Source organism: Ammospiza nelsoni, chromosome 8 (assembly GCF_027579445.1).
Source record: "Ammospiza nelsoni isolate bAmmNel1 chromosome 8, bAmmNel1.pri, whole genome shotgun sequence".
Classification (NCBI taxonomy): domain Eukaryota; kingdom Metazoa; phylum Chordata; class Aves; order Passeriformes; family Passerellidae; genus Ammospiza; species Ammospiza nelsoni.
In genome coordinates this window covers 12,859,729-12,886,641 of record NC_080640.1, presented here as the reverse complement: position 1 = coordinate 12,886,641, position 26,913 = coordinate 12,859,729, and the positions used below count along the sequence as shown (strand labels likewise).

General features: G+C 53.4%; 1 protein-coding gene across 1 annotated transcript in view; it reads left to right on the top strand.

Moving 5' to 3' along the window:
* TRIM8 (tripartite motif containing 8) overlaps nucleotides 1-23,551 on the top strand; it is a 30,323-nt gene extending 6,772 nt beyond the window's left edge. The window contains exons 3-7 of the mRNA XM_059477521.1: nucleotides 19,133-19,228; nucleotides 20,016-20,249; nucleotides 20,620-20,651; nucleotides 21,221-21,336; nucleotides 21,999-23,551. Coding sequence (XP_059333504.1) covers nucleotides 19,133-19,228; nucleotides 20,016-20,249; nucleotides 20,620-20,651; nucleotides 21,221-21,336; nucleotides 21,999-22,606 — 1,086 coding nt within the window. The 3' untranslated portion in view covers nucleotides 22,607-23,551. The remainder of the gene's footprint in view (nucleotides 1-19,132; nucleotides 19,229-20,015; nucleotides 20,250-20,619; nucleotides 20,652-21,220; nucleotides 21,337-21,998) is intronic.
* Nucleotides 23,552-26,913: the final 3,362 nt, after the last annotated feature.

The window sequence follows — 26,913 nt, the reverse complement described above, 5'->3', positions numbered from 1 at the left end:
AGCCCGTGAGGTTGCCAGTGGTTTGTTGCTCCAGACCTGCAGCTGCAAGTCTTTTGTGTAGAGTCAATCCAAGTGACAGCAGAGATGGAGAATGCTGGGAGGCAGCCTGGTGGCTTGGGTGGCAGGAAGGAGACTTGTGTGGAGGGGACAGCCTTGGTAAAGGGGTAGGACAGGGGCTGCTGTGGAGAATGCTCTCTTCCCATAGGGAACAATGCAGTGTGGATGGGAGCTTGGAGAGTGAGGTGGAAAGAGGAGAGATAAGGAAAGGTTCACCTGAGGACCTTGAGCTGCTTTGCAAGGAGTAGCAACAATATGTAGCCCAGGCTTACAGCCCTGCTCACCAGACTGCCCTGGCCTACCTAGAGCTTTCCACCCTGAAGCCCTCCCTCAGCCGTGACTTTGAATGAGCCCCTCAGACAGAGGTGTTGTGGTCTGGTCTCTGAGCTAGGAAGTCTAAGCCCAGCTTTGTCTGGTGATGAGGGTGTAATGAACTTAGCACAGACACTTGTTTAATCTAAATCTATCGTGTGATATTTATGTGAGCATCATGTGTCTGCTGGCATGGAGGCGATCAGCGTGCCGTTCTCCTTAAGCCCATGAGCACGATGGAGAGGGAGAAGTAGGAGAGGCATGAACTGCAGTGGGACACCCTGGACTTGTCTCCACCCCTCGGCCTCGTGCCTCACATGAGGGAGTCTGGGTGAGCCCTTCAAGGAATGTGCAAGCCCCAGGACTGTCTTTCCCTTCTTCTCCCCTCCCCTTGCTCCAGCAAAGCGCTGTTCTCAAGGTCTCCTGTGTGCTGATCCAGGCCTGTTCCTGCCAGAGGGCCATCCACAGCCTCTCTGCTGCTTTGGTCTTTGCCTCTGGAGCCAAGGAGTTGCCTCTGTCCCCATCTGAGCGGGAGGAGCAGAAGAGGGGCTGGCGAAGGGGGTGGGAGGAGAAGGCAGATTTCCATGTCTCACAAAGGGCACAAGTGATCAGATTCGTGCAACTGCCCAAGAATAAAGAGGCTCTTACAGTGCTGGCTGCCCTGACCTCTCTCCTCTCTGCTCCAGAGGACAGCGTGTGACCACACAGGGATTTCTTAGCTGTACTTGGGAGGCGGGCAGCAGGCTTTCTGTCCCCAGATCTGTCTGCGCTTGCTTGCAGCTATTGGCCTATTTTTTGCTCATTACCTGTCTGTTTGCTGGAAATCTTGGTACATGGTGATAATTTCTTCTTTTCTTCTCTTTAATTTCATGTAATTGTTTTGGGGTTTTTTTTCAATCTGACACTGAAATGGGGCTGAGAGCAGCAGTGCTTCCAGAGCAGGGACAAAAGTAACCAGGAAACACAGGGCAAGAGAGGAGGGATCGACACCGAAACAATGAAATAGCCAAGCAAGGAAAGACTGAATGCTCAATAGCACAAGCCTTTGCAGAAATGCCTGGCTAGTGCAGCATTTTATAATCAGCTTCTGTGCAGGGCTGGCCTGCAACAGTAGTGTGATGGGGGAGGAATGCTTTGAATTAGCTGGATGCCAGAATTAATTCTGTCAGAATTCAAATGTACATGTATGTACAGATTTATAAATAAACACTTGGAGCAGGATTTTGCTTTGCCACAAAAGCTTTAGGGCAGAATCTGGTCTGGCCTGGCTTTTTTGCTTTTAAAAAAATAATATGCTATGGATCTGGGCTAGGTTCTGGTGACTTTGTCAACTTCTTGCATTTATCAGCAGCCTGTAGGCTGAGGAGATGCTGGTTGGGTTGAAGTAAGGGGGATGGCACAGAGGACTCGGAGCTGCTGAGCTTGCTTGCAGTGATAGCCAGTTTTCTGCAATGAACCTCTGTTTGCTGGAAGAGAGGGTGAGGAAGATGCTGGGGGACTGGTGGGGAGATGTGAAATTTGCAGGACCAGGGATGTCCTGCCCTTCCCTTTCCTCCACGGAAGGACAGAGGCAGCTACCCCTCCTTTTCCTGGGAGAGCCATATCCAGCACACTTGGGAATGGGAGGAGGAGATGTCTGGTCCCTAATATGGAGGGAGGGGTGGTTATTCACAGGCATGAGACTCTGGATGCACGCAAAAGTTTTTACATATGTCTCCCAGATGAACTCAGGGAAGAGGTTCTCAGTCCTGGATCCTTTCTGATAAGGACAGCTTCAGCCTGTTCTCACCAGGGCATCATGGTTGTCCCTCTTCTGTCTTGTGATTCTCTTGTGATGGTAACATGAGCAGAAGTTCCCAGCTCAGCGCAGTGCCCTGCACTCTGCAGCGGTGCTGTTGCACTCCAAGTCATCTGTTTGCTGAGATGATGTACCAGAACTGTTAAAAAAAACCCAAAACATGAATTAATTTAATTTTTCTGTTTCTTCTCTTCCCCCTACCTTTCCTTTTTCAGTTTCTTGCTGTGTGGATGCTTTGATGGGGGGGGCTGTCTCTGGAGTGGGCTGGGAAGAGCCGAGCTGTGGATGGCTCCAGATGAGGCAGTTGGCAGGGAGTGATGTTCCGGATGGCTGTGTCTCTCTGAAATATGAGTAAACATTGTCAGAGCAGCCGACTATATGATCTGGGGCTGATCTGCCTTTTCTTCCCTCTACCCATCTCTCCCTGTTCAGGATCCCCCATTTGCTCGGCATCACCCAATTCTCCTCTCCCTGCCTGGGCAACCTGGAAGCTTCATCCTAGAGCTGTAGCTTTGGAGAAAGGGAAAGAAAATCCCGCATGTCCTAATGGAGGCAGTGTTTTCCCTTGCCATACGACAGCTTAATCTAAACCTTCATTTGAGCCAGTTATTGTGTGGCTTTAAAACCCCATCCCCTGGAAACTAGTCTCCCACCCCCTTCCCTCCCAGTCAATCCTGGTCGGTGGAGCCGAGCTCCAGGGTTTGGTGCTGGGCCACACGCAGACACAGATCGATCACGCTGGAGGGTGGGTTGATATTTCTGTGGCAATGGTTTTTATTGCTGGTTGCGGTTGTTGGGTTGTTGGTAACTCGGGGGGGTTGGCGTGCACTGTAATGGGCTTGTGCAAGGGGAGAGAGAGGGTAATGTGATTGCGTCCTTCTGCTCATTATCCTCTCGCTGCAAGGGGGGGCCGCATCCCTCTCCCCCTTTGAATCCATGTGGAGCTGCCGCCTCTGCGGTGGGAGCAGGTTTTCCCTGCAGGTGAACTCCTCTGCGCTCAGACAAAGGGCTGGGGGTGCCGGTGCCTCCCTTTGTTCTTTTCCTGTCCTGGTGCACTCGCCTCTGACGGCAAAAAGCCCCTTGAAGCGTGCCTCTCAAATGGATGGAGCGGAATAAATGTGCTGCGAGGTCTCTGTCCCCCTCGCAGACCCTTTGGGGACAGTGCGGGGGCGGGTGCTGCGCTCCCCCTTCCCTCTGGTATTGTGCTAGCCCTTAGTGATGGGGGTGGCCAGATCCAGGGGGGAATTACTGCAGCTCTCCTGCCACAGCTGCACTGTTGTTACTGGGTGGCTGAGGCCTGCGAGCTCTGTTTTAGTCAGAGGTAGTTTGATTGTAGGGGGTGGGGACAGAGCCTGCCCCCATCAAGGGAATGAGAGCACATCTGGGGGCTATTTCCCTGCCTCTGCCTGCTGGCATCCTGCACAACAGGGCATCTGGGCAGGGAACTGGAAATAGTGCCTGGTGTGAAGACCATCCCTTTCCAAAGACAATTCCTGAGCATGTAAGCCCAGCAGGTAAAGCCAAGGCCTGTCTTCCAGCTAAGGAATTTGTAGCTTTCTACTTAGAACAGGGGAAATAAAGATCATTTTAATCTCTGCAACAATCTAAAGTCTGGATGGGAAGTCAGGGTATTACCCTAGTTTAGAGGTAAGCAGAGGTGGGGAGACCTGCTAGGAGTCAGGAAGTCCATGGCAGCGTGGGGAAGCAATCCTGGAGACTGGAGCTTTCTTTGCTGGTGATGGTACCTTGCATGGACCCTGCTAGCTGCCCCCATCCCATCCAGGTACTCCTCCCCTGGTCCTCCCCAGGGCTGGTTCCTGCTACAATCTAGGAATGCACATGGTATTAATCTCCATTTGCCAAAGTGCTTTTCAGCAATATGATAAATGATAACAAGGTGAAGAACAAAAACTAAACCTTCCTCTCTCTCTGCATTAAAACTGCCCACTGGAGCCTTCTCAGGAAATATTCCTCCTTCCCAAAACCAAGGCCTGGCTTCGCAGGAGAGAGAGACAGGAGGCATCTGAAAAGACAGCCTTCATGTACATGCTGCATCCAGTAACTGTTGACAAAGGCATTTGAGGAAAATCTTGTGCTTCCCAAACACTGGAGGCTGGGAGCGTCTGTCAGTTTGGTGGGGGATAGAGGTATCCAGGGGACAGGGAGCCCGTCAGCCCATCTCTTCTGGGTCTGGTGGAGGGAGCAGACATTGACATTTTGAAGGTCAAGCAAAAGTCATGAGCTGGCCCTGTGGCAGCTGTGCTGGCTGGCAGGTAAGGGGAAGCCACCACAAAGCCACAATATCCACCTGGTTTTTCTGTGGGTACAATCTCACCAGGGAATGAGGAGCTACCATTGTTGGTCCTTTCTGCTCTAGAAAATGGCAGTGGGTCACAGCTAGAAATGGCTTCTCTGGTTGTACCCTGACTGCTGGCGCTGCTCCCCCAGTCCCTGTGCAGTTCTCAGCACATCCCATAACATTTGTGCCTCCACCGCTTCCTCCTTGAAAGAGGATAATGAAACTGAAAGGGAGAAGCAGGGCACACTAGAGGCACCTTGGGCTGCCAAGCTTGAGGAAGCAGTGCTGGTCTGCCAGAGACCTGAGGAGCTGGATTTTTGAGTCAGAAGATGACATGCCAGGTAGGCAGAGAGTGAAAGACACCTTATGTGAGGATAGAAACTGAGTGTCAAATATGGCTCACGTGAATCAGCAGGACTGGAGTTGTGCAGAGCAGTTCCCTTGGCTCCCTGGGAGGATGGAGCTGACTGGGATCTGAGCTGTCGAGCTCTGATGGCCGAGTCAAACCCAGAAGATAAATGATACTTCAGGGGCCTGAGATCAATAATGTCAAAGGCTGGTCCGTAATCGGGTGAGATTAAAAACCAATGACAGGCCTTCTCCTAGGAGCACAAGTCAGCACGTTGAAGGAGAGCAGCAGGGTTTGCTCCTTTACAGTTATTCCCTCGCGGTGCCCACATCCAAAATCCACCTTCCCTGGCTGCCCTCTGCAATATCAGTGATTTCCCTTTTCAATCAACATCGACCATATCCTGCAGATCCCCTACAGCCGAGCCCTCTTCACTGGTCCCTGTGCAGCTGGTCCAGAGTGCTCCTGTCCTTGAGAGAGTGGCTGAGTTGGAGACAAAAGCAACGTAGTCTGGTGCTGGCCACCGGCCTCTTTCAGTGCCTGGGAGTGAGCTGGGACTGCAGGAGGTAGAGGAGGAGATGCTGAAGCAGGAGGTCATATTGATGATGTGGGTACCATGATAGGCCATATTTTGAAAGATGCTTGGCTTTCAGGAGCATAATGGGGAGAGGAGTTTGGGAAATGAGGGCTGCTGATTACTCTTGCCTTTGGTCCTTAATGTGTTGTTTTTCTCTGTATTTATCAATTAATGGGTACCATGAGTATTTAGCCACCCATAAGCAGGAGACAGGTGGGGTGCACACTTGTGCTGATTTTGAGGGTGCGGATGTTAGATCTTGTCATAGAATTGTTTTTTCTCCTGGTTGGGTGCTAAGCAGGGAGCTGTGTCCCCTGGTTAGCAACAGCCACAGCCGGGCATGTAGAAAATGGGAGTGATTTATTTGCAGGAGCAAATTAAAATAAACTTGAGTCCCTTCTTTTCAGTGTATTCTTAAAGGGTGCACAGGGTGCAGGCAGGGCCCTGCTGTGGCTCCTGTGAAGGGCACTAGGAAATATGATGTTGCCTCTGTTTCCTGAGTGCAAGGGCAATTGAAGTAGAAGGGGCCATGTTGTCCCCTGCTGCTGCCCCTTTTGCGCACACAAGGAGCTGTAGATGCTGTTTGCCTTTGCCCCAGGCTCCTCTTCCCCTTCCTCCCCACTCTCCCCCCCCTTCCCCGCCAGGAAGCCTGGCCTTTGTGTGAAGTGATGCCTCCTGACATCAGCCGGGCGCACAATTTCCTCCGCAGCGGGGAGGGTGAGTGGGCAAGGAGAGGGGTGCCACGTTCCCCAGGATGTGATGTGTGGTCTGCTCTTGCTGGAGCACAGGGTGACAGCACTCCCAGGGTAGCTGTGTGCCCATCTGGGATCCTGTAGGGGGGGAGGTGACTGTCCCCAGCCTTACTGGTATGGTGATTCGGTGGAGCTTTGCCTGCTTGTGCTGTTCTGCCTGAAAACACCACACCAGTGTGTTGCTTTTTGCTGCCTAAGACTCTCATTGCTTCAGTGGCATCTTTATGTGACCCCTCGAGGGATGCATTGGTGGGCTTTATGTAGCTGATGTGTGACCAGCACTGGATGCAGGGTCCTGCTTTGGGGTTGGCATTGCAGTGCCATGGAGCAAATGTGGAGGGGCTCAACAGCAAGGCAGGAGCAGGGCTGACAGCTCCTGTGGGCCAGAGCTGCACCAGAGCTCTGGGAGCATCCTGCAATCCATGCAGACACATTGCTTCAGAAAGAGCAGGTTGCAGGTCAGCGATGAGGGGATTTGTGGGGTGTGGGCTCTTGGCTTCTTCTTGAAAGGGGGCTACTGCAACACATGGGAATTGGCCAAGTGCCTGCCAACAGGAAGCCACTGCTGGCACCTTGCCAGGAGTTTGGGGGCCTTGCATCACTTTAATTTGAGATGTGTTTACTGGGGGATGGCATTTTGCTGCTGGCTGTCTGGAAACTACAGGTCCCAGCATGCTCCTTCGCTTGTCACCCGGAGGGAGCGTGGTACCACAGGATTTGTAGTCTTGGTGCTTGCCACTTTGGGGTTTTGCTGTAACTGGGAAGCGCTCTGATTCAGCATTGCTGGGCACATTCAGGCTGCAAGACATGGGACTGGTCTCTGCCTCCTGTTTTCCTATCCTTCTGCCACCCACTTGCTCACTGCAAGACCAGGTTGGCCTTTTTATGTCGCCAGGCTGGGGAGGGGATCTGGTCCTATTCTTACTCATTTGCAACGTAAATATTTTGGTCCTGAATAAGTTGCTGGGAGCTGGGTGTCACGTTGAGGAGCATGATTCATTCATGCTGTTGCTGCTCGGAGCACAATGAGGCAGCCCTGGGACAGGTCCCAAAGATTTCCTGTGATCGCGGCTGGTGGGGGATTTGGGACGTCACGTTCGAGTAAGTCAGAGTGCTTTTTGCACAATTCCTGCAAGCCAGGAGTATTGTGCCATGCCTACTGTATTCAGGACTTGCCATCCCCAAAATGTGGTTGTTGTGGGTGGCTTGCATTTCCAGAGGGAGAAATAATGAGGGGCAAGGCTGAGCTGCAGTTCTTGCCTTCTCCAGCTGCTGGTGTGCAGAAAAGGTTGCAGGGTGTAGGGTTTGTGCTGGTCCCAGCCAGCATAAGAAGTAAAGGTACAAAGCAATGCAAGTTGAAAGCCTGCTTCACATCAAGGAGACTCAGGCAGAGTTTCTCCAGTGGGACCAGAGCATCCCTATGTATTTTAGAGGGATGTGGGATAACCTGAGGTGAGACGTCGGGCAGACGGGGCTGGGGCAGTGGAAGATGCCCCTCCATCCCACCCTTCCACTGGCAATGCTGTGCTGCCAGAAGGGACATTTCTTGTCCCACTTTGATCACTGGTGCAGGATGGGCTGCACCCTCCACCCCAGGACTGGTTCCCTCCATCCCCCCATGTGTCACTTTGTCCTCCCCATGCTGCTGAGGGCCAGGTGTGGGCAGCACCCAGATTCGTTCTGGCATCCTTCGTTAGACGCTGTTTGTTCATGCTGCATTTTTCTTTTTGCTGGCTTGTTTGGACACGCACTGGTACATTCACGGCACTCAGGCAGTAACGTGAGTCTCTTTCCCATTAGGAAAGGGGCCAGGATTTGGGGGGGGCTGGGAGGGTGGCTTAAGCAGTAGTTTTTGAGATATTTCCTTCTGCTGCCACACCCTGCGTGAAAGAGCAATATCTGCGGCTTCAGCTGCTATCGCAAGGCTCTGAACGTCTCTCTTTTAATATAGATTGGTATCATTTTGCATTTTAAAGTAAAAACACGCTGCAAGCTGCAGACAGCTGTCGGTTGGCAGCTTTGTTTGAACATCTGGTATTGCTGGGCTGCTGTTCAGCGCGATCTAACTATGGGATTCATAAAGATTATAATCCGGGCTTTCAGATTCTCAACAACCACCTCACAAAAAAAAAAAAAAAAAAATTGGTGAGAGAAAAAGCCCTGCAGAGAGGCAATGGAGGGTCCTTGGCGTTCAGCAGACTGTGGTCATGGTCATTGGGGTGGATGGACTCGCTGTACCTTTCCTTGGCTGCCCACAGGTGCTGACAGGCTGCTTCCAGCCTGCAAAATGCCAGGCACAGGGGAGCTGTGCAAGTGCGAAGTCTTTTCCCCGCTTCTGTTTTTTCCAGCTTGTGTGCTGAATCTGGTCTCATACTCCTCTGGGTGGTGTCTGGCGCTGGTGAGCTGAAGCAGCAGATTCTGCTGTGGTTTTCAGTAGATGTTTCTAACAGTTGTCTGCAGCAACAAGACTTGGTTTCTTTTTCTTTAAAGTAAATGATGGAGGAGCCTATCATTTGGCTTGCAGTAAACATTTTGGCATGTCAAAACCTCATTTCCAAGAGAAATTGAGTCCGCTTTTCTTGAAGCAACCGAAAGGTTGAGATAGCCACCTCTGTAAGCCCCATCCATCCTTCTGCAAGTCAGGCACTTTCCTTGGCACCTTTGAGAATTAAGCGACCTCTAAGCCCCTAACAAGTTTTATAAATCTTGTTAGTTGATCTGCATTTTTGCAAAGCTCTTTGAATCCAGCCTATTGGTGCATAAGTCACCTTGACTTTCCTCAAGGCTTTGACTCCCAATTCACTTTCAGGCTCCATTTGTCAGTTGGAGGTGCACAAAAACGTCCCCCTTATCTTTATTAGAGAAAAAAAAAGCTGCCTGGAGAAATGTAGCTGCACTTCAGTTGGTGCAGGCCAGTAATAGACGTGCATATAAACCTGTTCTGTCCTTGTTTGTGTTGATTTAACTTACCAGTACAAATTAAAATAGCCTTGAGCGGTTGGAAGTTTAACTAGATCAGTTGGGAGGAAAAAAAAATAAAATCATGGCCTTTAAATCAAAGGAGGGTTTTCTTTCTAGTGCTGCCTGAGTCTGGAGAGGTGCCTTGGGCAGCTGGACCCCTTGTCTTTGGCTCACCAAATGAGACTCTGATGGGGCACGTGGCTGCAGGTCATTGCCAGTGGTCTCATGGCCAGGACATGGCTACACGTGGATACTGCTGCTGCTCTGCCCCTCAGAGGTATCTGAGCTCTCCATAAAACCTGTTTATGCTTCCAGATCCTCATGCCAGGCTCCCTCCAGAGCAGAAACTAGAAATCACAGGGGTGGGAAGCCAAAGAGGCTGTTGTTTAGAGCTCAGGGCTTCCCATGGCAGGACTCAGCCTGATGGGTGCAGAGTGGAGGTCTTTGGGCAGGGGAGAGGCTGCTCAGCCTGCAGTGGGAGCAAGGGTGGAAGAGGCTGGCTGTGTTTCACCCCTGCAGGGAGAAGGCTCTGAGATCACACAGGCCAGCTGGATCTTGAATCCAAGATGTTTATTTGGAAGGGGGAGTGAGGGTTTCTCAATTTTGCAGGGCTTGCAGATGGGGTAGGTTTGCTGCCAAGCAATAGGATGGGTCTTTGCAGGATGGCTCCTTTGTAAGGCAAGCCATTCCCCCAGCCACAGTTTGGGAACAACTGGCTGAGACCCTGAGATTTTGTCGACATTGGGAAGATCTTGGAATTCAACAGAGCTAGACAAGACTGGGACAGCAACAGATTGAGGCAGGATTGGGGGTGCTGCCAAAGCCTGTTGAATTTTTTGTGGGGGTTATTGGAGGAGCAACTGAGAAATGATATGTCCGAGCAATAGGACTGGTGTGAGGACTTTCTGATTCAGCTGAATTTTAGCACTGCGTTATCTCCCTTTGCTGCCCAGACTGCCACCATTGGAGCTGGCAGAGCACTTCTGAGAGCCAGCTGGGGGAGATGATCCCACCAAAGACAGACTGCTCTTTTTTTTCTGGATTAAATTTTTATCTGTATCTGTGGTTGGGAAGGGGCAGATGTATGAAAAAAGACATGAGGGAGAAAAGGATTGTAGGCCCCCCCTAATGTCCATATAAATTGATTGAAGCATTTGAGAAACCACAAGCACAGAGTGTGCTGAAGACAGAAAGGGCAGGACTTATTACACGATTTTTTAGGCTCTGAAAAACTGTGAAATCTGGTGAATCCCACTCAATACACTTGCAGGCCCCAGATTTTATTTTCCGGCATGGCAGGGATGAAGCACAAGGCAGTGCTGATCACGGGGAACAGTTGTGCTCCAGGTGTTGGTGTCAGTCTGAGCTCCCAAGTGGCTGGAAACAGTTGCTCAAGGCACTTGGGTCTGGGCGTCTGGAACTTTTCGGGAGGTCACAAACCCTGAGCTTTCCCTGCAGTTTCCAGTGCTGGTGCTCCTGAGTTGGTTACTCAAAGGGCATTTGGTGCTGGGCAGGGCAGATTGTGCCAGGGCCTGCAGCCAGAGCCCTGTGCTGGAGATGGCTCAGCAGCAAGGTGAATTTTGGCACTCATTTATAAGCAGCCCTAAACATGTACATTTTCCCCCTGAAACTGAAAGAGGTGGTGAAAAGAGCTCCTCCCCTGCATCCCTGGTGGCAAAGATGATGCAGACCCTGTCCTTCATAAACACTGAGCTGAGCCCTGTGACTCTCCCTGGCTCTCCTCACTCCCAGGCCAATGTGGCCTGTGCTGTCCTCCCACTGAAAGCTGCCTGGGGTGGGCTGTGTTCACACCCAGGCCTGGATGGGGATCTCTTCTCCCTCCCTGCCCAGCAGAGAGAAATTAAATTTCTTGAGCTCCTCAGCGCCCTGAGGGCCTGGTCGTGCCTGCAGCCCCAGCCCTCAGAGGTGGCTGCACCACCATCTTGCTCCTGCACCACCCAAATGCATCTGCTGTCCCTGTGGCATTGGGACACAGTGTGGGAGCATCTTCCCTGATGGGATGCTGTCTCTCCTGGCAGGGACAGGGCAGGAAGTGGCTCTACTGGCCAGGTCACTAGTGAGGCTCTCCAAGGCTCAGTTTTGAGACCAGTCTTGTTTAATACTAGGAAGGCTCTAGAGAGAGATCTGGACAGGCTGAATCGAGGGGCCAAGGCCAGTTGTATGAGGTTCAACAAAGTGAAGTGCTGGATGCTGCACTTGGATCGCAACAACCCCACACAGTGCTACAGGCTGGGGGGCAGAGTGGCTGGATGCTGCCCAGCAGAAACAGAGCTGAGGACCATGAGCCAGGAGTTGCCCAGGTGGCCAAGGAGGCCAGTGGCATCCTGGCTTGTGTAGCAGTATGTGGCCAGCAGGACCAGGACTGTGATCACTCCCCTGTACTCAGCACAGCACCTCAAATCCCATGGTCAGTTTTGGACGCCTTACTGCAAGAAAACTACTGAGGTGCTGGAGTGAGTCCAGAGAAGGGCAACAGAGTTGGTGAAGGGTCTGGAGCACAAGTGCTGTGAGGAGTGGCTGAGGGAGCTGGGGGTGTTTTTGGGGCTACCTGGAGGAAAGGAGGCTCAGGGGAGACCTTATCACTCTACAACTGCCTGAAAGGAGGGTGTAGCAAGGTAGGGATGGGCCTCTTCTCCCAGACAACAAGTGACAAGACAAGGACAAGCCTCAAGCCATGCTAGGGAGGGTTCATATTGGGCATCAGGAAGAATTTCTTCACTGAAAGGGAGGTTAAGCATTAGAATGGGCTGCCCAGGGAGGTTGTGGAGTCACCATCCCTGAAAGTGTTCAAGAAATTACTGAACCTGACCATTAGTGCTAATGGTTTAGTTGACAAAGTGGTGTTCAGTCAAAGGTTGAACTCAAAGATCTTGGAGGTGTTTTCCAATCTTAATGAGTTTATGATTCTATGATTCTATCACCAGGGCTCATCTTTGTCCTGTGGAGCCAGCAGCATCAGTCGTGGCTCACCTGGCTGCATGCTCGGCATGCAAACTGGCTTCTTGTCCTGGTATTTGTCTTCCTGGTGCATTTCCAGCCCCTTTTCTCCATCTTATGAGTGAGTCTGGAGCCCCAAATCTGGCATAGGCAGTTTACCTTGCTTTCACTGCCTCTATTATGCTTTGCATGGAGGGAGCCTCTGTTTTGAAGGGTACAACATCCATACTGGAATCACCTCATACCCAGTTATGAGGAAGGCTCCTTCCTCCAGGACTTGCAGGGCTGCTGGTGGAGAGGTGATGTGTCTCCAGCCACTGGCCTCATCTCTCTGCCCCTTAATCTCCCTTATCCTCCTTTTCCTCTCGGAGCAAATCTTCGTTCCTACTCCAAGGACACTGACAGCAGTGGCAGCTGGGCCATGGCTTGAAGCTAGGGTCCAGACCCTTTAGGTAGTGCCCCAGCCTCATTCTCCCATTTGTGTGAGAGGCACAGCATGAAGTAACTCCCAAGGCTGCAGTGAGCAGGGCGATGCACAGAGGCCCAGGAAGGTGAATTAGCATTCTCAAGATCCTCCTGAAGGGTTGCTTTCTGACAATAGGTCCCCATTTCCTGACCTCCAGAAATCCTGCTGCTGGCCTCATGCAACACAATGCCTTGTATTTTCTCTTTATTAACAAGTTCTTCCTTTCTGCTAGGTGTAAACAAGGGAAAGAGCTGTCCCAGCCTTTGGCACAGCCTTTTGGTGGCTCAGGATCTGCTCTGGTACAGGGACATGGAGAGAAATATGGTCTGCCATGCCCACTGTCCTGGGATGCCCCAGGAGCCAGGCCTGACCTGGTTCTGCTCAGCAGTCATGAGTCATGGGTCCAAGGGAGCAACCAGCTGCTGTGTGCCACTTGTGCTGCAGGGATGCCCTGTGCTGGGGTGGGCACAGGAGGTGGGACATGGGGCTGTGCCTGTGGGGTAGCCAGTGGAGATGGAACATGGGTCTAAACCTGATGGTTTCTTCTCCAGGGAAGGCTCAGAGGCCAGGCAGCATCTTACAGGGTGATGTGGACAAGCAGGAGGCATCCTTGCCCACTCCAGCATGACAACAGGGTAGAGAGCTGCTCTTGCAAGAAGCATCTGTACATCCTCTTCCCCCAAGATGGAGCTGATTATTTGGCCCTCAGCCCTTTTCTACAAAGCACCAGCTCTCCTGGTGCTCAGGTGTCCCTCAGTGCTGGAAAGGGGGTCTCTTTGGTGCCTCTTCACTGCATGGCTGCTACTTCCAGCCCTTCCTAGAAAGGGCAGCTATTAATATCTCAGGCTGTTCCCCTCCACTCTTCCTTCCCCTGTTGAGGATAAACCAGCCTGATCTCTGCACAGGGAGCACTGTGAGAAAAGCCAAAGCCTGGAGCACTGTTTGCTCCAGGCTGGCCAGGGGAGGTAAAACCTCATGCTCTGGCTGGAGACCTTCCCTCCTGCCTGGTGCTTACTGTAAATGTGTACAAGATGAAACCCCAGCCAGAAAGCATTTCCTTCCTGCCTCTTTAAGTGGATCTGCCTCCTGCGAGTGTTGTGAGGGCTGTGGGGAGTTTGAAAGAGCTGGCTTTGCCTAGATCTGGTCAGCAGGAGACCACCAGCAGGGTGGGAGGGATGCTCCAGGGCTTTGGGCTGTGGCAGTGCATGATGCATTATCTTATGATGTGAGATCCTGTTTTTGGGGGCAGTGGGGTGCTGTGCCCCAGATGTACACAGTGTCAGGGTTCTGATGTGTTAGCAGGTGGGGTGACACTTTCAGGAGAGATGAAAATAGCTCATCACGTGGGTTTTTCTCAGAAAATGGTCCAGCTGACAGTGGAGCGGGGCTGGCGAGAGGGAAGCCTGTGTGTGGGAGGCCTGGGGAGGCGAAAGGTTGCACTCGCCTCCTTGGCCCAGGGCTTTTGGTGCATTAAAATTCAGTCACTGTGACTTCAGGCCCGTCTCCAGCAACGTGCTGGGACATGTGTCTCAATGGGGGCTCTTGATCCCGGTCCCTGGGCTGAGCTGCAGGTGTCTGGAGCCATTCCCACTGCAGGCATCTGCCCTTTGCAGCTTCCTCGCTCCGGTTCCACCTTCCTCCTCCTCCTCCTCCTCACCCTTCCTGCCCCTCACGCTCCAAGCTGCTCCCTCCGTTCTCGCTTTCCGGTGACTGCAAACAATGTCCTTATTCACTCAGTGGCTGAGATTTGGCGGCGAGGGGAAGGCCTGGGCGCAGAGGAGGAGGAGGAAGGAGAGAGGCAGAGAAGTGAGTGTGCCTGTCCTAGGCCAGCTGTCCAGCTGTGGTTAAAGGTGATCTGTGGGGCAGGCTGGCTCTCTGCTCCCCCAGTTTCCTATGGGAATTAGAGCTGTGCACTCCTGTGGTTTGTCCACCTGCCCTGCTGTAGTACCCTCTAAACCCACAGACAGTTTCAGCAGAGTTTATTGGGAATTAGCATCCTGCAAGCATCCCACAGGTCAGGGTGTGGGCACTCGGTTGCTCTTGCAAGATGAACGGCCCTGAAGGATGCACAGTGCCTATTAGACATCAAGAGGAGCTGCATGGGCTCCATTTGCCCTGTGAACACAGTAAGGCTTTTCACTGCTCCAGCTCTTGTTTAAAGCCACAGCAGCTCAGCAGGTCATGGGGCACTGCTCTGCCTCTGGTGAAGCTGCCAGGCTCCTTCCTGATCCTGCTGGGAACTGGGCAGGGGCCGGTGAGCATTCCAGCCCCCAGGGAAGGGGTTCCAGAGGCTGTCCCCTGCCAGCTCTCCCTGGGAGGCACACAAAGGCCCTGACCAGCCTCAGGGAACACAAAACCTTGGGGCATGTCGTGGGATTTTGCTGCCCTGCTGCTGGCCCCAGGGCAATGGGCATCTGGGGGCTGCAAAGAGGAGATGAGGGGAGTGCTGAGCCTCAGGCAGGGCAGGGCCATAATCCACTGTGGGCTCAGCAGTGAGCACAGGCTTAGCTCTGCCCTTTGGGAGAGGACAGTGTTGAGACCAGCCTAAGACAAATCAGGGGAAATATTGTGCCCACAGACTGCTCCCTGCCTGGGACATCTTGGGTGGGTGTGAGCTCCTTCCTACACCCCAGTGCCCCCATTTACAGTGGAGGTTTCCCCAGCTGGTTGAGCTGGACCCATGTTTGTAACACATCTGAGGCTTGTGGTGGTGCAGCCATGCAGTGTCTCTCGGATGAGCAGCACAGGTGCCCAGTATCATCAGAGCTGCTAAACTCTTTATTGCTATCTTCCTGTCTTGTGGCTGCAGGCATTTAATGTTGCAGAAGTTCTTTGTTGGGATGGCCCTGTCCCCCAGCAGACATATCCCTGTGCCCTGCCTGGCAGGGTGGATGTGTCCCATGCTGGGGCAGCCACTGGGAGCTGGGGTCAGTGCATGGTCTGCACCTTACTGCACTCCCTCTGAGCAGGGGGTGCAGTAAGGTGCAGGCAGGGTGTGGTTTCCCTGGTGGTGATTTCCTCCCAGCAAGTGCTGTGGATAGCGATGGTCAGGAAGCCTTCCCCCAGCACAGTGCCATGGGGACCAGCTGTGTGCATCCTCCCTGCAATGAGACCTTGCAATGTTTGCTTTGCTTCCTGCAGAGATGTCCCTCCAAGCTGTGTTTCAGTCCCAGTGCATGACCTTGGTACCCCAAACCCATCTGACTTGCCACAATTAGTGCTCAGGAATCACTCTCCTCTGCCTGCAGGGGAGGAGTGCACCCTCTCTCCTGAAGGGAAGTGAATGGTAGTGTCCCCTCCTTTGTCCTTCCACCTTTGGTGGTCCAGCTCCCTTGCAGAGTTGATGCCCATGGTGTGTTTGCAAGCTCCCTGTATGGGAGCAAAAGGGAGCTCCCTTTTGTACCCACACTTCATTTTACTCTGTGAGGAGGAGGGAGATTGTGTTCATCTGCTGCAGAATAAGCTGGTGTCCATGAACTAGCCCAGTCTCACGGGGGCCTACAGGGTCGTGGTAGACCAGCCACTTACCCCAGCCACCGATTAATTTATTAATTAATGAGATGAATTCACTCTCAGCTGGTGCTGGAATAAAAAGCATTTTTAGTATGCGTTTCGCAAACTGGCGACGTGTCTCGGAAAAGACAAACTGGGATCAGAGTTGCGCACAGCCTGGGAAGGGTGCCTGGACAGAGGGAGCCTCGGCTCTCCCAGCATCAAGGTCATGCATGAAATATGAGAAATTACCCTGAGAAATTCTGATCCTGGAGAAGGAGGAGTTCATGACTTCAGAAATGCCAGATTTGGGAGGGGATGGAAGGGGAAGGGATATATTTTCCTTTTCAAAATACCTAAGGAATTCAGCCTGTGCTGCATAGACATTGAGATTTTGCCCCTCGGATCCAGAAGGGGTAGTTCATACCCTAGTGTCTTGTTAAGGTTTTGTTGCCATGGGTGAAAAGCCCTCCCATTCCGCTGCAATCCAGGCACGTACAGTTTTTAAATCACCCTAAAAAAAGAGTGGCTCAAGTATGAGGTTTAAAGAAAGCGCTGCATGTCCTCTATTTTGTCTGATTTCTATGGCTTTAGGTTGGATTTTGGTCACTTTTTCCAGCTGTGAGGTGATATTAAATTAACTTTTATATATATATATATGTATATATATAAAGTTATTTTTACATATGTTTATATGTATATTTGTGATTTCCCATAATTGCATGATTCCTGGAGTGGAGCAGTCTGAGGTTTGTTACAAAACACAAAGGTTGGCAGCTCTGCCACGGCAGCTGCAGGGCGATGGTACGTGCGTGTCCGGGCTGTTTGGTGCCTCCCTCTGGGGTCTCTCAGACCAGTGGGGCTGCCAGGGTGGCCTCTGCCTGCCTGGCATCTGCCAGTGATGGGAAACCTTGCTTTCCCTTGCTACAGCATCCCAGCAGCATCAGGGAGAAGGGCAGTGTCTGCCCTTGATATGTCAGATACCTGATAGGTATGACAGAGTGGGATGGGGATTTGGCCTCTGTGCCCAGCAAGGGATCCTGTCCTATGTTTTTTACCCACTCCTGTCCCAGCTGGCAGACAGGGAAGTCAGGCTGAGGATGGGGCTGCTCCTGGGGGCCTGGCTAGACTTGGCTGTCCTCCTGGTGGGCTGGTGTGGGCTGGGTCTGGCTGTCTGTGGTGGAGATGGCGAGTCTGTGGCAGGGAGGGAGGTGTAGGGAAGGGCTCGGTGCAAAGCTCGCTGTGTCCTTTGGCTGCCCAGCATGGGGCGTGAGCAGCTCAGCCTGCACTGCACGACCTGCCCAACTCCCACATTCAGCTGGCCTCCTGCAAGCAGGGATGTTGGAAGGAATCTCTTTCCTTGGAGTCCAGGAGCAGGCTTGTTGCCTGCCACTTCTTAACCCACCTACACAGGGCTGTTTTCTGTTTAGTGCAATACAACAGTCGTCCACCTGCTCCACAGTTCTGCCTGGTGCTTGACCCAAAACCCTGTCTGAGACCCTAGAGAAACCCCCAGCAGCTCCACACTCAGGCCTGGCTGTTGGCACAGGACCTAGTTCCTGCCTTGGTTCTCCAGGGTTCAAGCAAGTGGTGTTGCGCTCACTCTCCAGAACTCAGTTCCCACCGTGTTAAACCTGGGAGTGGACTGCAGCCTCCTGCTGCTGCAGCACAAAAAACAATCATTTTACAATGAAAAAATGAGATTCTTAATATATGCCTCAAATCTTTCTCAGTGTGGATGCTTCCAGTGATGCCCGTGGATGCTGCAGGCCCCTGTGTTTCTGTAGGCATGCGCAGCAAATGTCCCCCCGTGGGCTGGGGGTCTGCGTTGCTGTGACTGCCTCTCAGCCCTGTTTCAGTGGATGTGCTGTCTGTGTGTCTGTCTGCATGGGCCTGGGTGGGTGCACACATGTGCATCCTGGGCATGCATGTGCAGTGTGCTGTGAGTGGGAAGCTGGGTTTTTTTAGCTCCTCATTATTATTAGTGGTAGGAGCCCAGTGACAGTAAGGCTGGAGGTGCCTGAGACCTTAAGAAAAACAACAGGAGGGAGGAGGCTTCGCATTCCTGCTCCTGAATTGAGTCGGAGGTGACAGCCTTTCCCTGCAATGCAATTAATCCCGGCAGCGCCTCTGCCACCCTCCCCCTCCCGCCTCGTCCAGGAATTAATTACTTGATTATAAATTCCCGAGTGGCGGTTTATAATAGCAATAATCCCCTCGAAATTCATTCTTGCTGCCGGTTTCTTTCCATCTCGCCCCCGTCGTTGAGTCTCAAACGCCCCATCTCCGTGCCGGGTGAAGCCCTTCTCCTCGCCCCGCTGGTGTCCTGGCTTTTCCACCCAGTAAACACGAAGGGCAAATATTTGGAGTTGATTTTGAGGGGTGTTTTGGGAAGCCATGCTCCTGCTCACAGGGATGGAGCCTTTCTCTCATGGGCAGTGGGTTTCTCCAGGCTGGGAATCATGCAGGAGCGAGGCGCTCGTGCTGATAGCTGGGGATAAGGTTTTGTCCCAGTTATTTGGTGGATGGCCCAGGCCCAGCCCCAAGGAGTGGGGCTGGGGGCTGGCAGTGTGGCGGAGGGAGGCTCCTTTCCTCCTCACTCTGTCCCTCCAGATTACGCTGACGCTGGCTCTGGGGCTTGTCAAAGAGGCGGGGAAGGGAGAAAGGATTTGGCGTGGCGTACGGAGCGCGAGGGAGGTGGTGATGTCTCACAGGAGCCTGCTGGCGATGGGTGATGGGCCTCAAATGGTACTGCCTTATTGGGGGATGAGCCTCTCTGCGTGCTCCCACAGTCCCCAGGGCTTGGCCCTGACCCAACCCCACTGACCAGGCTGCAGAAATTACCTGAGGTGCTGCCCCATCCAGGGGACCTAGCGCAGCCGATAACACAGCCTGGCACAGGCAGCCCCTCTGCCATTCCTGCCATTGAAATAACCAAATTTCCAGCTCCACAAGCTACCTGGGGGCTTTCAGCCTGGCAGTGGCATCCTGCTGGGTAAAAGCACCATCCCTCCTGAACCGTGTGGGCAGAGCCAGTGTGGGCAGCACTGATGTTCACTGGCACATGCAGCCACTGGGCTCTGACGATGCTGCTTTCTCTCCTCTCTGCAGAAGATGCTGATGAAGCAGCAGGACCGCCTGGAGGAGCGGGAGCAGGACATCGAGGAGCAGCTCTACAAGCTGGAATCAGACAAGCGGCTGGTCGAGGTAACCAGTGCCTCACCCTGCCACGGCCAGTCCCAGGGACTGTCCCCCTGTGGCACAAGGGGGACAAGCTCGTGGGACACAGGGGCCAGGTGGGCAGGGAGGAAGGCAGACATGCAGGGGAGGAGTAGCTGGACAGACTTCCAGCCTCCATTTCAGTGTCATCAGTCATCATTTTGGAAGAATAAAATAAGTGTTTGGAGCTGCTCTGCGGCCTCATGGGCCCTGGGTTGAGTTGGGAGACGAGGAACAAGGTTGCTCTTAAATATCAGATGGCACGTCCTGCCTCAGCTCAGCACAGCCTTTCTCAGGAAGGGAGTGCCTGTGGTCCTTAAAGCCCCTCGGTCTCCCAGAGCATGAAGGCAAAGGCTCTGGAACATGAAGTGTCTCCAGCCTGGGATGGGGCTGAGGATGAGGATGAAGGTGGGAAAGGGCATGCAGATAGGGATGGGTGGGATTTTTCAGGAGAGCACACTTCCATTGGTGGTGTAGCAGGTTGTTCCTTGGGATTGGGTCTCTGGAGCTGATCCCCACACAGATCCCAGGAAGTAAGTCCAGGAATCTGCTGAACCAATCAAACCTTCAGAGTGCCCCTGTTGGGTCTCTGGCACATAGAAGTCCTCCCATGAGGGAATTGACAGCAGGGTTTGAGCTGTCCGGGTGTTGCTGAAGAGCAGAGCTGGGGTGCAGCTTTCAGGCTGCATTCTGTACTGAGAAAGGACCCAGGTGTCCTGGAACAACCAGGAAGAGGTCAAAGAGCACAGAGCACTGACCCTGCTCTTCTCCCCAGGAGAAGGTGAACCAGCTGAAGGATGAGGTGCGCCTGCAGTACGAGAAGATGCACCAGATCTTGGATGAGGACTTGCGGAAGACCATGGAGATCCTGGACAAGGCCCAGGCCAAGTTCTGCAACGAGAACGCGGCCCAGGTTCTGCACCTCAATGAGCGCATGCAGGAGGCCAAGAAGCTCCTCAGCTCTGTCCAGGTCATGTTTGACAAAACTGAGGACATCAACTTCATGAAGGTAAGACAAGCTGCCCATGCCAGGGTGGGACGGGGGCTGTGGAGAGGCTTGGTTGTGTGGGAAGAATTAGGTATGTGTGGGGGGTGGTGGGGAGCAGAATGGCGACATTGGCAGGGCTGGCTGATGTCTCCCGAGTGCTCAGCGGTGGAAGAAGTCAAGGAGAAGTGAGGCAGGCTCAGTGCTGGTCTCAAATGAGGAGGTGCCACAGCTGGAGATGGGGCTGGAGCAGCCCATGCAGGGGAAAGGGGGCTCAGTGCCCATGGTCAGACTGTCCCCCCCTGGGGGGCCATGGAAGCTGACACTGAAAGGGGGCATGGCCACTATGGCAGGGATTGGCCTTACTGACCAGAGCTTCTCCTTCCACTTCTAGAACACCAAGTCTGTGAAAATCTTAATGGACAGGTAAGCGCTGCGGAACAGACGTGTTTGGGGAAAAGGGTGTGTTCATGTCCACAGGGGTGGCAGCAGCACAATATCCAGAGGAAGACCAGGGCCAGGGATGCTACAGGGTTTGGAAGAGGCATGTGCCATGCTCAGCTTCCCTATCTCTCTCTGTGAGGATGAAAAAATCCCCTCGTGCAGCCATTGAATCGAGTCCTCCCCGTGGACTAGGAGAATCTCAGTGTTGTGCTTGTGGAAGAGCAGAGGATGGGACCAGCAGGGTTGGGATGCAGAGCTCCATCCAGCTCCACTGGGCAGAGGCAGGGCAGGGAGTTAAAGGCAGCACTAGCAGAGCAGAGATGAGCTGGGATGGCCATGCAGTGGGGACATGGACTGCAGGAGGTGTGCCCTGGCAGGGGACATTCAAGCAAAACTGGACAGGGAAGGTCCTGCCTGCCAGAGACAGCCAGCTCACTTCTGTCCTCTACCCTGGGGAGGGGGTTTGGCTCCAGGAGTGCATCAGTGGAGGAGCTGTCCCTCTCCTGAGTTCACCCTGTAACTCACACCTCTCTGCCTGCCATCCCCAACAGAACTCAGAACTGTACAGGTGGCAGCCTGCCACCACCCAAAATCGGCCACCTCAACTCCAAGCTCTTCCTGAACGAGATTGCCAAGAAGGAGAAGCAGCTGAGGAAGTTGCTGGAAGGTGGGTGAAACCTGAGAGGTGTAGGGGCATGGAACCTCACTACCTCCTGTATCCGTAGCTGGCTGCCCTGCAGATCCCAGTACAAAACGGTGGGGAGAGCTCTTTGGGGCAGGGACCCCTTGGAGCCCCTCTGCAGTCAGCAGGGAGAGTCACCAAGCCAGTTCCTGACTCTCCCCAGGGCATTTTCCTTGTCTTGTGAAATAGCTGTGTTCTGGGGTTACACAAAACCCTGAAATACAGAGCTTTTGGGGGTTTGGCCATTGCCAGGAAAAGTCAGTGGAAAGATGGGGGTCAGCATGTGGGCAGGGACAGCCAGGGACTGGCATGGTCCCACAGCCCCCAGCCAATGCCTGGGAGCAAACCACGTCCTGTGGAGCCTTCCCAGTCCTCTCCTTGGGGGACTGGTGTTTATCCCCCAGGCTGTCCCACTCTGCTCCTGTTAGGGACTGTGTTCATGAGCTGTTTGCAGAGCAGTGCCCGGGGCTGCTCCGAGCCTGCTGCCAAGGGCCCAGAACTGAATCTGCAAGTCCACCTGCACAGGGCTGCGTGCATGGTTTGCCACTGCACACGTGGGGCTGGAACGTGGGTCTTGGGGCCGGAGCACCCTGGAGCTGCGCCACGCTGTGCTTAATCCAATCCCCCTCTCCTGTTCCCCTCCACAGGTCCTCTGAGCACCCCCGTCCCCTTCCTGCAGAGCATCCCCATGTACCCCTGCACCGTCAGCAACTCCGGCGCGGAGAAGCGCAAGCACTCCACCGCCTTTCCCGAGGGCAGCTTCCTCGAGCCATCGTCCGGGACTGTGGCGAGCCAGTACATGAGCCAGGGCGCTTCGGCCGGCGAGGGGCAGTCCGCACAAGCCATGGTGCCTTGTAGCTCCACGCAGCACATAGTTGGACTTCCTAGCGGCCCGCAGCCGGTGCACTCGGGCTCCGTCTTCAACCCATCTCACTACCCCAACACCACGTCATCTCAGCAGTCCGTGCTCTCCCAGTACGGCGGGCGCAAAATCCTCGTCTGCTCCGTGGATAACTGTTACTGTTCCTCGGTGTCCAACCACAGCGGGCACCAGCCCTACCCGCGCTCGGGGCACTTCCCCTGGACAGTGTCGTCGCAGGAGTACTCGCACCCGCTGCCGCCCGCCCCCGCCGTGCCCCAGTCACTCCCGGGACTTGCCGTGAGGGAATGGATTGACGCATCCCAGCAGCACGGGCGGCAGGATTTCTATAGGGTCTACGGGCAGCCCTCGGCCAAACACTACGTCACCAGTTAACCGTCACACTCTCTGGAGAGTCCTGCTCGATGACGTGTTCAGAGAGAAAAGTCTGGTTTGGTTTGGCTTTTTTTTTTTTTCCCTCCCCTTTTAAATCAAACCCAATTTTTTCCCTGCCTCACACCCCTCCAGGATTTTGGGGAGGGTTGTTCTATCATATCTCCTTTTTTTTTTTTTTTTAATCCTTTAAAAATGAAATAATTTTTTTTTCATTTTAATGCCTTTTTTTTATTTAATTCTGGAAGTCCTTCCTGCCCCTCGCTGGGTAAACACGAGGGAGAAATTATCGAGAAGAAATTGATGGGGATTTCAGTCGGACATCTGGGTCTGTGCGTTGTGCTCTTCCTCGCTCCTCTCTGCCTTTGGAAAACTTCAGAAGGGACAATGGCACCTTCTCTCTTCATATTTCTCCAAGTTCATTTTTTCTGGTTTGGTTCAGTTTTTCCCCTTTCCCCACCCCTTTCTTTCCCTTTTTAAAAAGAAAAAAAAAGAAAAAATCTATCATTGATTCAGTATGAAATGATACTTGTAGATTTTGGGTTTGTTACTTTTTATTTTTAAAGGCTGATTTTTTTTTTTGTGTTACAAGGCCACTTCTCATGCATATTGGCATTTTTTTCCTTCTTTCAGAGATTTGTAAATACACAATGGCAGGAAATTTAATGCACAAAAAAAAGGGAAAAGAAACTTTACAAAAAACCACAAATAAATAAATTAAAAAAAATCTGTTCTAGTTTTCAGGAGGGGAAGCGTGACCAAAACGCACTCCCCTCCTGCATATCGCTGATGCAACTTCCTGTAACAAGCACTTTGTATAAAAAAAAGTGGACTTCCTGCTATAAGGCACAGGTATTTATTCTGTAACCAATTTTAGACACACACACACACACACACACACACACACACACGCAAAATATTCAAATAAATGTGATCACTTAGTGCAAATGCCTCGCTCTGCTGCAGCTCTTCCCCCGGGAACGCCAGCTCCGGAGGGAGGCTCCGACTGCTTTGGGCAGGAAACACTGCCCAGTCCCGCAGGGCCCGGGCCATGGCAGGGGATTCCAGAGGGGCTCTTGGGAGGGAGCAGCTCGGCCATGGGGCAGCAGCGGGTCCCAGGTGCGGACAGGGTCCCCTCCAGTGCCCACGCCGTGTCCCAGCCCCGTGGGAAGGGCTCTCCACCAGCTCCCTCCCAGGCAGCGAGGATGTGAGTCAGGCACGGAGCCGGCCAGGCCGCATCCTGCCCATGGGCTCCAGAACAATCCCCATTGTGGGATGGGGACTGGGCTGGGGACAGCAGCAGCTTTCCTGACTCTGCCAGCATCCACCATGCCAGCTGTGCTGCTGTCCAGGCACCCAGCCCTTAAGCCTTCATCCCCACCTAAAGCCCCGCTGCCCCTGGGGCTTTGTGGGTGCTGGCAGCACCCCGGGCTGGTTTGGGGACCCTCTGTGCCCAGCCAAGGCTGGGAAGGGCGAGGAGGAACCTTTGTCCAGGATGTGCAGTGGGGGCCTGGGCTGGCCTGGCTGGGACTGTGCAGGGGTGATCTTCATCTGGGGAAAATGAGGCTGACTTCATAAAACAGAGCAGTGTCCTAGAGGCAGGAGGGGATTTCCACTGCTCTCTTCAGGTTCAGCTTGCTTTATTTTTTCCTTGGTTGCAAAACATCCCTGGTTTAGTTCCAGTTTGAATTCCCCTTGTGCTACTTTAGTGGGAACTGGGAAGGGGAGAAAGTCTCAGTGAGCTGAAAGAGGGGAACAGTAGGTTCAAGGGAGGGGGACCCTCTCACTAACTCCTCCCATTCCATTCCAACAGAGGTGGCAGCACAACCCTGGACAAGTTCGCAGGCAGTGTTCGGTTCGGGGGCCAGTATCTCTTGCCCCTGTGTGTTCTTGTACGCACAGGCTGCAGAGCCTGGCAGCTCAGCCCTGCTGTCCTGCTGGGTTTTTCTCAACCCTCTCCTGCTCGGGCTCTTCAGGAAACCCCCCGTCCATTGGGATATTTGGGGGTTTGCTTCTCAGTCAAAAGCAAAGCACTCCAGGGTGGCAGAAGGGAGCAGGATGCTCTCAACCTCCACAGGGATCCCGTGATGTCTCCCTTCCACATTCACAGGGCCGGCTGCTGGGGGGTAGAGGAGCCCTGGGTGATGAGGATACAGGCCAGATGAGTGATGTCCCTCCCTGTGGAGGAGGGTCCCTGATGCACAGCCTGGGCCACCCCCCACCCCAGGGCACTCCCCAGCTATGGCCCCTATGCTTGGTGCCTCTAGGTTTGACTGCCCAGCTGTCCTCCTCATCATCAAACTCTTCCTCCTTGGCACAGCTGCCTCCTCCTGTGACAGCAGCAGCTGCCACCCCAGGCATTAAAGCACCTGTCACCTACTATGGGGAGACACAGGCACAGCCCCCCCTCCTTCAGGGTGACCCCCAAGAGCTAGGACTGTCCCCACCATGGGCCACTCTCACCCCACACCTTCGCTGGAGCGATCAGCCCTAAAAGAGTGGGTGCCCATACCGAGCAGAGGGGCCACAGCCCCTCTCTTGCCCCCCATCAAGGAAGAGTCCCCTGGTGTCCTGGGTGCCTCAGCTTCCAGGACCATCAGTGCCATCAAGCCCCATGTGCTGCTGAGGGCGAGGAGGAAAGCAATGGCCCCATGGGATCACCCCATGGAGCAGCAGGAGGAATGTGTGCCCATGGCTGTTGGGATATTGGTGTCCTGGGAGGGGAAGCGCTGAGGCTCAGGGGCACAGTGGGGTTTTATTGATGGATGGCTCTGTCCGGGGGGTGGGGAGAGCAGGGGGAGCAGAGGCACATCCATAAACAGCTCGAGTTGTGAATGGAAAGAGACGGATTAGGAGCCAGGTGAAAACATGTCACACGGCGGAAAGAAAAATGAGCAGCTGGGCGAGACCAAATTGGTGTCTGATGAAGGACAAGGGGCCTGGTGGAAAAAGGATCCCGGAGCTGGCGGTGCTGCACGGGGGAGGCTGATGGGGAACAGCTGGAGCTGGACACGCACATCTGGTGGAGCAGGGTAGGGGGGAGGCAATGGCTGCTGTAACCACCGTGCCACTGGCCACTGGCCTCAGCACGAGGCTCAGCCCTTGGATCGGCACGGCAAGAGGGGCTGATGCTTCGCTTTCAGGGTGATCCTGGGAAGGGGCCACAGCCCCGTGGCCCAGCCCTCAGCAGGGATTTACCTGGTGGGCTTTACGGTCTCCTGTGCCAAGGGGTCCCCAGGTGGAGGAGCTGCTGCCTCTTCCTCCATTTGCATACATGTAAATAAGCAATCAACATAATGAGGGCGAACGCAAACCAGGCTTTCAGTTTTCAACCCATTCCTATTTTTAACCTTGGAGAAGGGTTTCTGCAGGAAGCTGCAGGCCCTGCCTGGTACCCATCAGCACGTCCGGCTGTGTGGGTGCTCACGCTGATCCTTCACCCCGAAGCACCACTGACCCCACTGGGTCAGTGCCTGTTGTGCTCTGTTCTGTTACCAAAGCAAACACAAATCCCAATCTTTATGGAATGATGGATCACACAACATCACACCCTGCCTCGCAGGAGCCTTTTTGGGCAGCTCTCTCACCCACAGAGCCCCAGGTCCCACTTCCAGCCAGGGTGTGCACCCCAGGAAAGCCCTTGCTGCCTTGGGAGAGAAAGCCGCATGCTTAAACATGAGGGTATATTTAGACAGTGTCAATTTAAGTTTGCACATCAACCTTATAAATATGAAAGCCCATCTCCACGAGATGTTTAAGATACCTCATCACCCCTTGGAAAATATGCAGGAATATTAATTAGCCAGATTTGGGTATTATCTCATAATGAACAAATGAAAAGACTCACTGCCTAAGATGAACCACTGGAGTTTCATTGGGTTTTGTTGCTTTCTTCTTAGAAAAGTGTGTTTCATTTTAACCCAGGCTGGCACAGGGGCTAAGAGAATGCAGCCATGCCAGGGCCAGCCAATGTGGGACACAGCAGACTACTCTTTACCTGAAGGGATCCTAAAAGCTGCTTGTTTTACACCCCCTGATTTGGCCCCAGCTGGCTGCACTGCCTCTGGAGACAGAGGGGCAGGGATAGAGTTGGAATCCTGTCCCAGCTGCTGTATTTTCCTCCAAGATGGAGGTGGAAAATACAGCCCCACTTCTCAGAAACTTGATTTTTTGCTTCTTCCCTTCCTGCCCTCAATCCTTGCCTCCTGCCCTCCTGCTCTGTTCCCCTGGCTGCTTCAGTCCCTCCAGCTGGGCCAGGATAGCAACTTCCCAGTTGCTGTAGAAACCCAGATGAAGGACACACTTCAAAC